The sequence below is a fragment of the Salvelinus alpinus genome, chromosome 6, assembly GCF_045679555.1.
Source record: "Salvelinus alpinus chromosome 6, SLU_Salpinus.1, whole genome shotgun sequence".
In the NCBI taxonomy this organism is placed as follows: Eukaryota; Metazoa; Chordata; class Actinopteri; order Salmoniformes; family Salmonidae; genus Salvelinus; species Salvelinus alpinus.
In genome coordinates this window covers 39,077,634-39,092,570 of record NC_092091.1, presented here as the reverse complement: position 1 = coordinate 39,092,570, position 14,937 = coordinate 39,077,634, and the positions used below count along the sequence as shown (strand labels likewise).

General features: G+C 43.0%; 1 protein-coding gene across 2 annotated transcripts in view; it reads right to left on the bottom strand.

The window, feature by feature from the left end:
- LOC139578665 (myosin light chain kinase family member 4-like) overlaps positions 1-14,937 on the bottom strand; it is a 68,117-nt gene that overhangs the window by 6,037 nt on the left and 47,143 nt on the right. The window contains exons 1-8 of one of the 2 annotated variants that reach the window (XM_071406587.1): positions 12,543-13,777; positions 6,377-6,470; positions 5,801-6,158; positions 5,443-5,660; positions 2,946-3,051; positions 1,696-1,789; positions 835-944; positions 406-547 (exon numbers count right to left, since the gene is read on the bottom strand). In XM_071406587.1, the coding sequence (XP_071262688.1) occupies positions 406-547; positions 835-944; positions 1,696-1,789; positions 2,946-3,051; positions 5,443-5,660; positions 5,801-6,158; positions 6,377-6,470; positions 12,543-13,178 (1,758 nt within the window). In that variant the 5' untranslated portion in view covers positions 13,179-13,777. Of the gene's footprint in view, positions 1-405; positions 548-834; positions 945-1,695; positions 1,790-2,945; positions 3,052-5,442; positions 5,661-5,800; positions 6,159-6,376; positions 6,471-12,542; positions 13,778-14,937 lie in introns of those variants that run through there. The other variant, XM_071406586.1, reaches the window with a different exon arrangement.

The following is a 14,937-nucleotide window of genomic DNA, read 5'->3' as shown; positions in this document are numbered from 1 at the left end:
CTTTTTGAAATCGGACACGATGGCTAAATTAACAAGAAGTTAAGCTTTAATTTGGTGTATTGCACTTGTGCTAGGGGTTCTGCTAAGGCTAGCGAAACCCCTAGCCTTAAGAAGTTTTAACAGCTTCTACCCACAAAGCCATAAGACTGCTGAACAATTAATCAAATGGCCACCCAGACTATATAGCCTCGCTATTGTTATTTTATTGTGTTACTTTTTATTTTATTTTGTACTTCAGTTTATTTAGTAAATATTTTCTTAACTATATTTCTTGAACTGCGTTGTTGGTTAAGGGCTCGTAAGTAGGCATTTCACAGTAACTTCTGTTGTATTCGGGCGCATGTGACAAATAAAATGTGATTTGATTTGAATGGCAAATGAAGACTTAGAGAGTGGGTCATATACCTTGAGGTCTAGATGCAAGATGTACATCTTGTGCATGTACTGTAATCCCTCACAGATCTGTCTGATGAACAGCACCGTGTCTAGCTCTGTCAGGTTGTAGTTCTCGTCTATGATCCGGTCAAACAGCTCCCCTCCATCCACACTGTATAAGGGTGAGAAATACAGTCACACACATTCTGGATGGCAGAGGGGAGAGAGATACCGTCACACACAGGAATATAGACAGGTGATATATGGTGTAGCGCAAAGAGGAGAAATACACACACTTTAGATACTTTAATTGAATCTTCAGAATCACACTACAAACAAAAGGATTCAAACATTTCAAAGGCCACAGATTTAAACTCATGAATACACACACACACATATATATACATATATATACCTGTATATATACAGAGAATAAGAGAGAGAGAGAGGGAGACCCACTATTCCATGACGAGGATGATGTCGTGGCGTGACTCGAAGGCAGCGTAGAGCTGGATCAGGTTGGCGTGATTGAGTTGGTTCATCACCTGGATCTCATTCTTCACCACGTCCTGGGAAACAGGCCAATACTTTAGACATTAGATCCATAGACAGGCAGACAGGCAGACAGGCAGACAGGCAGACAGGCAGACAGGCAGACAGACAGACAGACAGACAGACAGACAGACAGACAGACAGACAGACAGACAGACAGACAGACAGACAGACAGACAGACAGACAGACAGACAGACAGACAGACAGACAGACAGACCCAGCGAGGTCCGTTTTTGAGACCTACAGTACCACACAGAAACTTGAGCCAGCTACGGCTTTGAGCCTGGTTTCGGTAGGCTAACTGCACTTTATGAATATCTGAAATGATAACGTAGCCATTCAGCGATGCACTGCCACAGACATCTGATGGCTATCTCATCTCACATGTCACACTAAGCTGAGAAGAGACTGACTCATATGCCGTGAGTATTAGGGGGGGGATTAAGCTATATCTATTTAAAAATGTTTCTCTATTCTCTATGGCGTTGTGCTATTATAAAATATCCTTCCATCTTCATGGAGGGGACATTGGACACACACTGTACAACTGATATAAAGGCTTCTTTCCAAATGGCACTGTATTCCCTATGTAGAGCATTGCTTTTGACCAGGGCCCTGATCAAAAGTAGTGCACTAGATAGGGAATGGGGTGTCATTTTGGACATACATTTCTTTATGACATATGCTATCAATGTCTGAAATGTATACCTGGGAGGCCTCTATTAAAGTATCTGTTTCAGGTCTAATATTTAGATCAAGGTCTTTACCTTCTCTTTCTGGCTCCTGGCTTTGATAATCTTGGCAGCCAGCTTCAGTCCAGAAGATTTCTCTACGCATTTATGGACTTGTCCAAAACGTCCCCTATGAACCCAAAGTCACAAACAGAGAAACACGTTCATAAACAGTGATGACACCCTGTTCTTTTTGTCTAGGCTAGGCTAAGGATAGTACAGTAATAACCTTATAGTAATGTTTATTTTCTATATCAGGCTTTTGGGGTTGTCATTGTAGGGCGTAGGCATGGCAAACACACTCTCTCTCTCTGTAATGACGTCAATCAGTAATATGAATGATGTGTCACTATTGCAGCTATCTGGGAGATGTGTTAGCGTGCAGAGCAGTAATACAGTAATCAGCAGATACAGAGCCTGGGTTTAACACTGGCTGACTGGCTGGTTGCATCAGAGACCCCTGTCACACACACAGTGGTGTAAAGTACTTAAGTACAAATACTTTAAAGTACTACTTAAGTCGTTTTTGTGGGGTATCTGTACTTTACTATTATATTTTTGATTACTTGTACTTTACTACATTCCTAATGAAAATTATGTATTTTTTACTCCATACATTTCCCCTGACACCCAAAAGTACTCGTTACATTTTGAACGCTTATTTTAAAAAATGCTTCATTTGTAAATTATGTCTGAGTCTTAGAGTGCCCCTGGCTAACCGTAATTTTAAAAAACAAGAAAATTGTGATGTCTGACATATAAGGAATTTAAATGATTTACACTTTTACTTTTGATACTTAAGTATATTTAAAACCAAATAATTGTATACTTTTACTAAAGTAGTTTACTTGGTGACTTTCACTTTTACTTGAGGTATCTATTAAGGTATCTTAACTTTTTCTCAAGAATGACAATTGGGTACTTTGTCTACCACTGCGTGCGCGTACTCACACACACTCTGTCATTGCGTAATAAATGCCCCCTGGGCCGTCCAATCATCTGCCATTGAGAGGGCATTTAAAATAGCTCTGGAAAATACTGTAACTGGCCCCACCACAAGTGTGAGATTTCCCCTGATTTCATTCCAGCTGGGGGGGGGGGGGTGTTTCACATACTGTGGAGTACAAATAAATGGCCTGACTGTGATGTTATGAGAGGGGTTTCAGTGTAGTATGTGTTTGAGGGTCTAATTGAACTGTGAGTGTATTATGGATCCCCTGCCTGGGCCTGCCATCCTCTCTCTCTCTTTCTCTCTTCCCGTCTCTCACTCTCTCCTCCCAACTCACCCTCCTAGGACCTCCTCTCTGTTAATGGTGTAGAAGGTAGTAACCTGGTGAGGTTTAGGAGTCACGATGCGGTGGTCAAAGGGGGCTGCTGGCGGAGGGCTAGAGTCTGGAGAGATGGAGGAAAGGAGAGGGATAAGGGATGTCATGTACATGGGGAGAAAGGGTGTGAGGGGACAGAAGTGAGGATAGGGAGGAGCATACGGAAGATAGATTATTTTCTGTTCTTAGTAACCAAACAGATCATATGGCGTAATGCCAGCATTTCATAATCCAATATGCCAGCTGTGTCATGTGTGTGAAGTTCATACATGCATGGTGTTAAAGAGATATTTTGGGATTTTGGCAATCTATTTCCCCAGAGTCAGATGAACTCGTGGATACCATTTTAATGTGGATACCATTTTAATACCATTTTAATGCGTGCAGCTTGAAGGAAGTTGTTAACTAGCATTAGTGCATAGTCTGGAAGTCTATAGGTACAGTTGAAGTCTGAAGTTTACATACACTTAGATTGGAGTCATTAAAACTCGTTTTTCAATCACTCCACAAATTTCTTGTTAACAAACTATAGTTTTGGCAAGTCGGATAGGACATCTACTTTGTGCATGACACAAGTAATTTTTCCAACAATTGTTTACAGACAGATTATTTCACTTATAATTCACTGTATCACAATTCCAGTGGGTCAGAAGTTTACATACACTAAGTTGACTGTGCCTTTAAACAGAAAATTATGTAATGACTTTAGAAGATTCTGATAGGCTAATTGACATCATTTGAGTCAATTGGAAGTGTACCTATGGATGTATTTCAAGGCCTACCTTCAAACTCAGTGCCTCTTTGCTTGACATCATATGAAAATCAAATGAAATCAGCCAAGACCTCAGAAAAAAAATTGTAGACCTCCAGTCTGGTTCATCCTTGGGAGCAATTTCCAAATGCCTGAAGGTATCACGTTCGTCTGTACAAACAATAGTACGCAAGTATAAACACCATGGGACCATGCAGCCGTCATACCGCTCAGGAAGGAGACATGTTCTGTCTCCTAGAGATAAATGTACTTTGGTGCGAAAAGTCCAAATCAATCCCAGAACAACAGCAAAGGACCTTGTGAAGATGCTGGGGGAAACAGGTACAAAAGTATCTATATCCACAGTTAAATGAGTCCTATATCAACATAACCTGAAAGGACGCTCAGCAAGGGAGAAGCCACTGCTCCAAAACCGCCATAAAAAAGCCAGACTACCGTATCGTACTTTTTGGAGAAATGTCCTCTGGTCTGATGAAACAAAAATAGAACTGTTGGGCCATAATGACCATCATTATGTTTGGAGGAAAAAGGTTGAAGCTTGCAAGCCGAAGAACACCATCCCAACCATGAAGCACGGGGGTGGGCAGCATCATGTTGTGGGGAGGGGGTGGGCACGGGGGTGGGCATCATGTCTTTGCTGCAGGAGGGACAGGGGCACTTTACAAAATAGATGGTATCATGAGGTAGGAAATTTATGTGGATATATTGAAGCAACACCTCAAGACATCCGTCAGGAAGTTAAAGCTTGGTCGCAAATGGGTCTTCCAAATGGACAATGACCCCAAGCATACTTCCAAAGTTGTGGCAAAATGGCTTAAGGACAACAAACTCAAGGTATTGGAGTGGCCATCACAAACCCTGACCTCAATCCTATAGAACATTTGTGGGTAGATCTGAAAAAGCATGTGCAAGCAAGGAGGCCTACAAACCTGACCCAGTTACACCAGCTCTGTCAGGAGGGATGGGCCAAAATTCACCCAACTTATTGTGGGAAGCTTGTGGAGGGTTACCCAAAACGTTTGACCCAAGTTAAACAATTTAAAGGCAATGCTACCAAATATTAAATTGAGTGTATGTAAACTGGGAATATGATTTAAGAAATAGAAGCTGAAATAAATCATTCTCACTACTATTATTCTGTTATTTATGACATGTCACATTCTTAAAATAAAGTGGTGATCCTAACTGACCTAAGACAGGAAACTTTTACTAGGATTAAATGTCAGGAATTGTGAAAGACTGAGTTTAAATGTATTTGGCTAAGGTGCATGTAAACTTCCGACTTCAACTGTATCTACTAGCATACTAGTTAGCATTGGCTATTGAAATGTCCTTTAATTTCCTGTATTCTGGACACAGAGACATAAACATGTTATACTCGAGTTCATCTGGCTCTGGGAAAGTCAGAAGAATCCCGAAGTATCCCTTTAATGTAATGTGATCTGTGGTGTGAGTGACAAAGTCTAATATCCCTAACTAGAAAGACAGTACTAGTTAGGGTTTCTGAATGTTTATCAGCCTGCTTGCCCATCCAGGGTAATATCAAGATACTTAACTTAATTTACAGAAGATATCTCAATACCCCATTGTATTTTAGGAATGTTGCCACAATGGCAACAAAAGTCCAAATTAGCTTTGTTTTCAAACATTTGTCAGTTTCCCATTCTGAAAAATTATGAACCTCACCAATGATGTACTCTTTTGACTGTCCATCATCCACCTCCTCTTCCTTCTCCGTCTTCTCTGCCTCTGATTGGGCAGCCTGAAGCTCTGAACCCTCAGGAACTCCTCCTTCCTCCTCTTCCCCCTCTTTCCTTTCCTCCACTCGACTCTTTTTCAAGTTATCTTTCACCCAATACTCCTCATTGACGCCACGTTTACTGCTGGCACCGAACTCCTCAGAACTAAACAATGAACAAACATCAAAACAACTATCAATTGTGTTAAGTAAGTAACTGCCAGTAGTTCTTTTGGTAGGCGTATACAGAAGTTGAGATTTACAGTAGTAGTAACGTCATAAGATGGGTTGAGTGTCGAACGGTACCTTTCTGGAGGTTCTGATGACTCTTTCTCCCCTCCTTCCCCTCTCTTCTCCCCGTCTTCCTCTTTAACGTGCTCCACCTTAATCTTCAGTGCCTCTCCCTCTCTTCCCTCCTCTTCCTCAGGGTCAGATTCACCAAATATATCCCCCTCCTTTTCCTCTTCTTCCCTGGCCCTCTGCCCTTCCTCCTGCTCGGGGGTTTTCCTCTTCTCCTCCTCCTTCCCCTCTAGCTCTTCCATGTCCTCTGGTTGGACAACGGGGAGGCGGGGCATGTCCAGAACCACCCCGTTACCATGGGAACGCTCAGCATTCTGCCTGTTGAGCTTCTCTACCTGGTCTAGAAGGAGGGCCTCTACAGAGTCTGAGGAGGGACAAACAGAGCAGACAACATCATGCTTTGGGGTAGATTCACCCCATCAACATCTTTATTTTCCTGAAACAATCATCCTTACTTTCAAAGAGCAGCCTTCATTGGATGTGTATTACCAAAGAGCACTCCTGCTCTAGTTCATTTACATCTATTTGACTGCTTCATTGTGTTAAAAGTTGAGGTGAAGTTTGTGTGTCTATCTCTGCTACCTGATGCATCTGGAGGCTTCTTCTTCTGGGCTTTCCGGCACTTCAGGCTGAGTTTGGCCTTGTCCTTCCCATCCCTCATCCCATTGTCCTTCAGCTGACAGGGAGAGAGGAGGAGACATAAAAACATTAAACTCTCATAGCAAACTGAAGAAATCCCCATCAAATGCTGTCTGTTTAAGCTAGAGATATCAATTGTTTTTGCATGGGCTGCGTCTCAATCCCCCACATCCTCCAATGTCGGCCTTCTGCATCTTAGCTAGAAGGTGGCCGAGCTATAGCTGTGTTTGTCAGACCAAAAGACATGTCCGAACGGTTTGGCCTACAAACTAATATGGAAAGATGAGACTCTTATGAACACTTACATGTCGCCTGTTTTGCTCAAGGACACCAACAAGCATCACGGGACTCCTCTGAAGTCGGTACCGCCAATCTGACAACTTCTGTTAGTAGCGTCCGAACAGTTTGGGCTACACACTAATATGACCCCTCTATGGAAAGGTGAGTCTTGTTTTGCTCTAGAACAGCCACCATCCTCACAAGACTCGCCTGAAGGCAGCCTGGTACCACCCCCAAAAAAATTGCGAAGTATATAGCGCCTTCAGAAAGTATTCACACCCCTTGACTTTTTCCACATTTTGTTGTAGTAAAAAGTAGGATTCAAATGGATTTAATTGCCGTTTTTTTTGTCAACGATCTATACAAAACACTCTAATGTCAAAGTGGAAGAAAAATAGGAACATTTGTGAAAAAAATCATGAAACATAAAACACTAATATATCTTGGTTAATGCTATGAAGTATTCAACCTGCTGAGTCAATACATGTTAGAATCACATTTGGCAGCGATTACAGATGTGGGTCTTTCTGGGTAAGTCTCCAAGAGCTTTCCACACCTGGATTGTGGAACATTTGCCCATTATAATTTTCAAAATGTTTCAAGCTCTGTCAAATTGGTCATTGCTAGACCACAACCATTTTCAGGTCCTGACATAGATTTTCAAGCAGAGTTAACTATGTAACTGTTTTAAAGTCACCATTGGCCTCATGGTGAAAACCCAGAGTGGTTTCCTTCCTCTCCGGCAACTGAGTTAGGAAGGACACCTGTATCTTTGTAGTGACGGGGTGTATTGATACACCATCCAAAGTGTAATTAATAACTCATAACTTCATGCTCAAAGGTATATTCAATGACTGCTTATTTAAATATATATTTTTTTACCCATCTACCAATAGATGCCCTTCTTTGCGAGGCATTGGACTCCCTGGTTTTTGTGGGTGAAATTCACTGCTCGACTGAGGGACCTTACAGATAATTGTATGTGTGTGTGGTACAGAGATGAGGTAGTCATCAACAAATAATGTTAAACACTGTTATTGCACACAGGTTGAGTCCATACAACTTATTATGTGACTTGTTAATGCTATGATGGTGAATGTAAAGAGAAGGGAGTGATGGAAAGAAATTTAGAAGGGAAAGATTTGAGACTCCAAAAGTGTTGGCACATTCGTTTGCACCTCCCGTTACCAACAATTGGCACGTATGGCCAGGATGCTTTAATAATCTGTGAAAGCTATTAGTTCAGATTCCACGCATGTATTATATAACAGAGTGTGTATACAGCAGCACATTTCCGATAGCAACAGTTAAGTTGTATCTTTCACTACTCATAAACAGATGCAGGTGTTTGTAGCCGTTGCTATGGTTGCCATCATAACTGAAGCATGGTTGTCATGTCATGGCGGACAGATCCTCTCCTCGACAGGAACAGTAGAGGGCTTTCATGTCATCTCAATGTGTGTGTGTGTGTGTGTGTGTGTGTGTGTGTGTGTGTGTGTGTGTGTGTGTGTGTGTGTGTGTGTGTGTGTGTGTGTGTGTGTGTGTGTGTGTGTGTGTGTGTGTGTGTGTGTGTGTGTGTGTGGCGTGTCTAACTCGACTTGTGGGGACATAATTAACAAACAAAAACTGGAAAGGGTTGAGGTTAGGTTTTGAGTTAGGGTTAGAGGTTAGGGGAAATAGTATTTTGAATGGGAATCAATTGTGTGTCCCCACAAGGTTAGTTAAGCAAGACTGTGTGTATGTTTGTGTGTGTCAAATGTTATTTTATTCGTCACATGCGTCGAAAAACAACAGGTGTAGACTAGCAGTGAAATGCTTCACTCGGGTCCTCCCCAACAATGCAGAGAGAAAGAAAATAGAGAAATAATAGGAAAGTAAATCCGTAATAATAAAAAACAAAAAATACAATATGAGTAATGAGAACATGGCTATATACACAGAGTACCAGTCAGTGGCGGTCGGTGCCGTTAAAGATGAGGGAGAACAATATTTTTTTTAATGAGCATGGCCTTATTTCTATTACAGCATGTTGGATGACTGTCATTCATATTCCATTCACACAGTTCAATGTAACATCGATAGGTTTAGGCTACTACGTGATACTCAAATATTTCCCATACCCATCATGGGTTGCTACAACCTAGCATATGTTGGTGACACACAGGTTGGGAGAAAAATGTGAGGTGACAGACGGTGACACATGGACAGACAGTGACACATTCAATGCCACTTTGCACACTCTTGCCTGCATCTAGCTGATATAGGGTGTAATCACTAGTTGCAGTTGCAAACAAGAGTTTCTATTGGACAAATTTCATTCCATTTGCTTCCGTTTAAGAAACGTTTTTCAACTAAATCGGCAGGATGAATACACCCCTGATCACACAAACACAGTTCACTTTCATAGCAGCCATCTACGCACTCTCCTCCTCTCACCTTTTCCATTCATTTGTGGACTTCAATGCAAAACACATCAACTGTCTGGGACTAGGCCCCAAAAAATCCTTGATAACGTAACCGCTAACCGCTACACACAGGCTACATCGTTGTCACCATATTAGTTAAAGTAACGTCATAGTCAACATAGCTAATAGAACTAATGCGTTAGTAAACCCGCTACAATCATGCAGTACTGTGTACAGTCAGTAAGCAGTTTAGCAGTTACAACAGCGGGCCCCGGTGGCAGTAAATTAGTAAAACAAAAGCTTACCTTGACTTGGAAGAGTTACAGTGTTGGATAGTCATAGCCAGCTAGCTAACATAGCATCCCGTCTGTTCGAGCCGGGTGTTTGAGTAGTCTAAACTAGCAAGCTGCATTAGCTAGCTAAGAAAGTGAAAGTGGAAAAAAATATTGCTAGCGCTCTCTCTCATCTCCTTAATTTCTGAAGAAATTGATTTGTTCAAAATGACTCAACTATTGTCTTTCTCTTTGAGTCAACTACTCACCACATTTTATGCACTGCTAGCTATCTATAGCTTATACTTTCAGTACTAGATACATTTTCTGATCCTATGATTGAGTGGACAACATGTCAGTTCATGCTGCAAGATCTCTGATAGGTTGGAGGACGTCATCCGGAAGTTGTCATAATTACTGGGTAAGTTTATGGAATGGGGGGAGAACCATGAGCATCCTAGGTTTTGTATTGAAGTCCATGTACCCAGAGGAGGACGGAAGCTAGCTGTCCTCCGGCTACACCATGGTGCTACCCTACAGAGTGCTGTTGAGGCTACTGTAGACCTTCATTCTGCTCTTTTGTCTTGCTGACGCTGAGGGAGAGGCTGGGATGATGGTGTTGATGTGAGCCCTGACTTTCAAAGCATTTCATGGCTACAGATGTGATTGCTACGGGGCAATAGTCATTTAGACAGTGTACCATGGCGTTCTTGGGAACAGGGACTATGGTGGTCTGCTTGAAACATGTAGGTATTACAGACTTGGTCAGAGAGTTTGAAAATGTCGGCAAAGACACTTGCCAGCTGGTCAGCGCATACTCTGAGTACATGTCCTGGTAATCCATCTGGCCCTGCAGCGTTGTGTATGTTAACCTGTTTAAAGGTCTAACTCACATCGGCAATGGAGAGCGTGAACACACAGTCGCCCGGAACAGCTGGTGCTCTCATGCATGGTTCAGTGTTGCTTGCTTCAAAGCGAGCATGAATGCATTTAGCTCGTCTGGTATGCTCACGTCACTGGGCAGCTTGTGTCTGGATTTGCCTTTGTAATTCGTGATAGTTTGCAAGCCCTGCCACATCTGTCGAGAGTCAGAGCCGGTCTAGGAGGATTCAATCTTTGTCCTGTATTGACGCTCTGTCTACATGATGGTTTGTCGGAGCGTGTAGCAGGATTTCTTATAAGCTTCTGGATTAGTGTCCCGCTCCTTGAAAGCGTCAGCTCTAGCCTTTAACTCGGTGCTGATGTTACCTGTAATCCATGACTTCTGGTTGGGATATGTATGTACAGTTACTGTGAGGACAACGTCATCGATGCACTTCTTAATGAAGCTGGTGACTGATGTGGTAAACTCCTCAATGCCATTGGATCAATCTTGGAACATACTACTTCCGGTTTGAGTTTTTGCTTGCCAAATGGAGTGCGAGGGAGAGCTTTGTATATGTTTCTGTATGGAGTAAAGGTGAGCTAGAGTGTTTTGCTTCTAGTTGCACAGGTAACATGTTGGTGGAAATTAAGACGGATTTCAGTTTTCCATAATTAAGATCACCGGCCACGAGGAGCACCTCTGGATGAGCATTTTCTTGTTTGCTTATGGCCCTATACCACTCCTTGTATGCGGTCTTAGTGCCAGAATCAGTTTGGGCAGTGAATAGACAGCTCCAAAAAATATAGATGAAAACTCTTGGTAAATATTATGGTCTACAGCTTAACATGAGGTTTTCTTGAATGAAGCGTGTCCAGTTTGTTCCCCAGTGAGTGTATGTTTGCCAATAGAACGGAGGGTGGATGCGGTTTATGTACTCGGCGATGTAGTTTTGTCAGGGTGCCTTCACATCGGCCTCTCTAATGCCGCATTTTTCTCTTCCGAGTCTTGGGGATTAAGGCCTGGTCCCGGGTGAGTAGTATGTCCTCTGCCTCTGATTCGTTGAAGTAGAAATCTTCATCCAAATCGAGGTTAATGATAGCTACTCTGATGTCCAGAAGCTCTTTCGGTCATAGTAAACAGTGTCGGAAACATTATGCAAAAAAAAAAGCAGAATTGGTCAGGAGCCCGTAAAACGGTTGCTATCCATTACAGGGGTACATGCCATGTCCCAACAAGAGCTACTGAATCAGCAGAAAGCAGGTATAAATGATACCGGTACCTCAACACACGCACACGAGCACACACACACACAGACTCATGTGTGCACATCACGCACACAGACAGAGTACAGTATTGTTCAGTTCACACAAACTTACAGACACACAACGATAAACACACAATGTAAATATGAAATTAGCCTGAATACATAAGCACAAAGAAAACAGACACACATGGTATACGGTTCGACATTTGTTAAACCCAAAATATGTTGGCTGCTTCTAAAGTGTTAATAAAATCGACACCAGTCATCTAAAACCCCCACAAGCACTCCAGTTGCCTTTAGTTCTAGGTTGGGGCAATATTATCTCAGCCTTGAGAATAGGACTTCCATACAATGGTTGAAGGATAGTTAAATGACTAAGCATGGTTGACATGCACAGTGTAATGCTGGATATGTGGAGATGCCTCCACAAAGCCAACTGTCCAACTGGTAGACTGATGAATCATGAGAAGTCATGTCACACATTCAGAGAGTTATCCACTAACACAATTCTCCTCTATAAATGTCTGGCTCAGTCTCTATGACTTCTAGACTCCTTCACTGGACACCGTGAATTTAGCTCACATAATGCTAAGGAACCATCATCTTAACTCTCAGAGACAAATGATTTGTCTCATTTCACAGACACTATAGTCCTCTCCATTGCTGTGTAGATATGATATGACCAGGGTTGAATATGGACATTCAAAGTTTTGAGTGGTGATTCAAGCTAGCATATACATCTACAACCTAGCAAAGCCTCTAATGAAGATACAAAGAGGACCAGCAATGGCGTGTGTCAGCCCTGATATTAAGATACAGAGCCCTGGCTTCAATATAAAAATGGAAAAAAATGGTCAACACTCATGTGATTATGATTTACAATTAAAGCGTTTAATTAATTTTCTTTAATAGCAACATGTCTTTATACACCACACACTGGCATGCGTTTCAGCTAACGCCTTCCTCAGGGCGTGTGTGGTGTGTGTCGTGTCCCATACAAACTCACCTTCCTGGCTTGTTTGGCCTTAGCCACCTTACATCCTCCAGGCTTATTAAACAGCAGCTCAGCCAGCAGAGAGCTCTTCACCACCTCTCCGATGAAACCGATGACCTGATGCATTCCCTCCACCAGCCTCTCCACTCCCTCCAGCCTCTGCCCCTGCTGCTCCACTCGCTGGCTGGCCTCCTGCACCACCCCCTGGAGCACCCTACAGGCCGCAGCCACATCCTGGGCCTGACCCACCACCTCCACCCCCTGGGTCTGGGCCTTACCCTGTGTCTGGCCCAGACCTCCAGCCGACCCCCAGGCCACGGCCCGGAGAGAGGCCACCTCCCTCCCCACGCCCCCCAGGTCCCGGGACAGGCCGTCCAGCCGGGTGATGACGGTCTCCTGGAGGTTAAGCAGATGCTCCATCTGGCTGCTTAGAGAGTCCATGCGGCTTTCAGTCTCAACGCACCATGTAACAATGACCGGAGAAGAGGAGGAGGAGGAAGAGGGTGAGGACGGTGTCTGGGGTTGTTTGTCAGGTCCAGTGGGTGAACGTATCAGCTTTGTCCCGGCCAGTTTCTGACCATGAAGAGGGTTGCGGTCGTACACCTTGGCAAGAGAGTTGACCAGGCTGGAGCTCATGGTGGGTTCCGCAGCAGAGCGGTCAACCATGGTCAATGGCTGGTTAAACCGTAATGTAACCACCTCTGTTCTTCACGCACAGCAGCTACGGTAGGTCTTCCCTGCTCTTCTCAAACACATGCAAGTTCCATCCTTGGTTAAACAGTCAATGGTTGGTTGAAATGAAATGTAACCCTCCTTGTCCTGTACTTCCTCTAAATGGGAACCCAGGGTGATTGTTCCTTATCTTAAACCAGCACCTCTTTCAGAGTCCAGTCCACTAATTACAAGATGATACTCTTTCACTCCTTCACTCAGCAGCTAGCTCGTCTCTTCCCTGCTCTCCTCAAACACAGAAAACTCCCTCTGTGGTTGTAGTCCAACCAGAAAACCGTCAGATCGTCCAACCACTTGACTGTTCGACTACTGAACCCTCTTCACAATGGATTCAAGTCCAATAAGTCCAGTTCCAGGTTGTTTATGAAGAACAATGAAATTAAAATAATTTCCCAAAGACAACAATACAGTCAGAGGAGACTGTGAAGAGAGACAGAGAACAGAGAGAGGTGCCAGTATGTCATCTTTTCTACACAGCTCAACAGAGGTGGAGTTTTAAGAATAGAATGGGGCATAGAGGGTGTCCTCCGAAATACAGTGCAGCCCGCATCTGACGTCAGAACCTCACAGTGGTGAGTGGCTAGTGATGGGCACTAGAGGCTGGGGGTTGAGCACTGGTCGGTGCGGAGGGGGATGCAAGGGATATCTGTGTGACATCTGAGATGCTTCAAAAGCTTCCAGTCAGATGTCACAATCCTGAGAATGTTCTTTTGAAACACAAGCCTCGTCTAAAAAACAAATCAGCCAACATCCAAAGACAAAAAAAAATTTCATACCAACAGCCGTTGCAGTGAAGAGTGAAAAAAGCGAGCGACAGTTCAGACCATTTGAACCCCCGTTGGTTTGAACACAGGAAGTTGATTCTTTAATGTCTTGGTTGGTGTGTAAAGTTGTTGCTCTCACATTGTTAACATTTGGTAACAGGTGGGAGTGCATGCAAGGCCACTAAGACTCTATTAACTCTTCTGAACCTGTGTTACAAACACTACACATTGGGAGTATTTCTGAACCTCTCCAAATGCCAACCGGTCATTTCCAGGGTCAAATCTTTCCTGGAGAGCCTGCCTTCCACTGATCTCAGCGCAAGTCTCGAGGCCTAATTCACCTTGACATTAAAAGTTCTCAATGAGCAACTATGATGAGACGAATAGTATAATTGCTGAGTGAATACAAAAATTAATAACATACAAGAGAGGCTAAGTAGGTTTCCAACTTCTTTACTTAAAGGGATAGTTCACCCAAATTACACAATTACATATTGGTTTCCTTAGTTTGTAAGCAGTCTATGGACAAGTATAACATTAATCAATGCTTTGGTTTAGTTTCCCTGGCATTGTTTCCACATGCTAACGTTTGAGCATTCGTGGCACAAATCCCACTTTAAGTCATGGGATGGATATTAGCATTTTTCGCGTATCATATTCACATGATCTAAAAGTAACTTTGTTAAGCTTCACAACCAATTTGAGATACTTTTGGATGATTTGGACATAATGTGCGAAAAATGTAATATCGGTCTTATGACTACAATCAGATTTGTGCCACAAATGCTAAAATGTTAGCATGTGGAAACAGTGGCAGGGAAACTAAACCAGGGTTACTCATCAACTAAACCAGAAACTAAACCAGGGTTACTCATCAACTAAACCAGAAACTAAACCAGGGTTACTCATCAACGAAACCAGAAACTAAA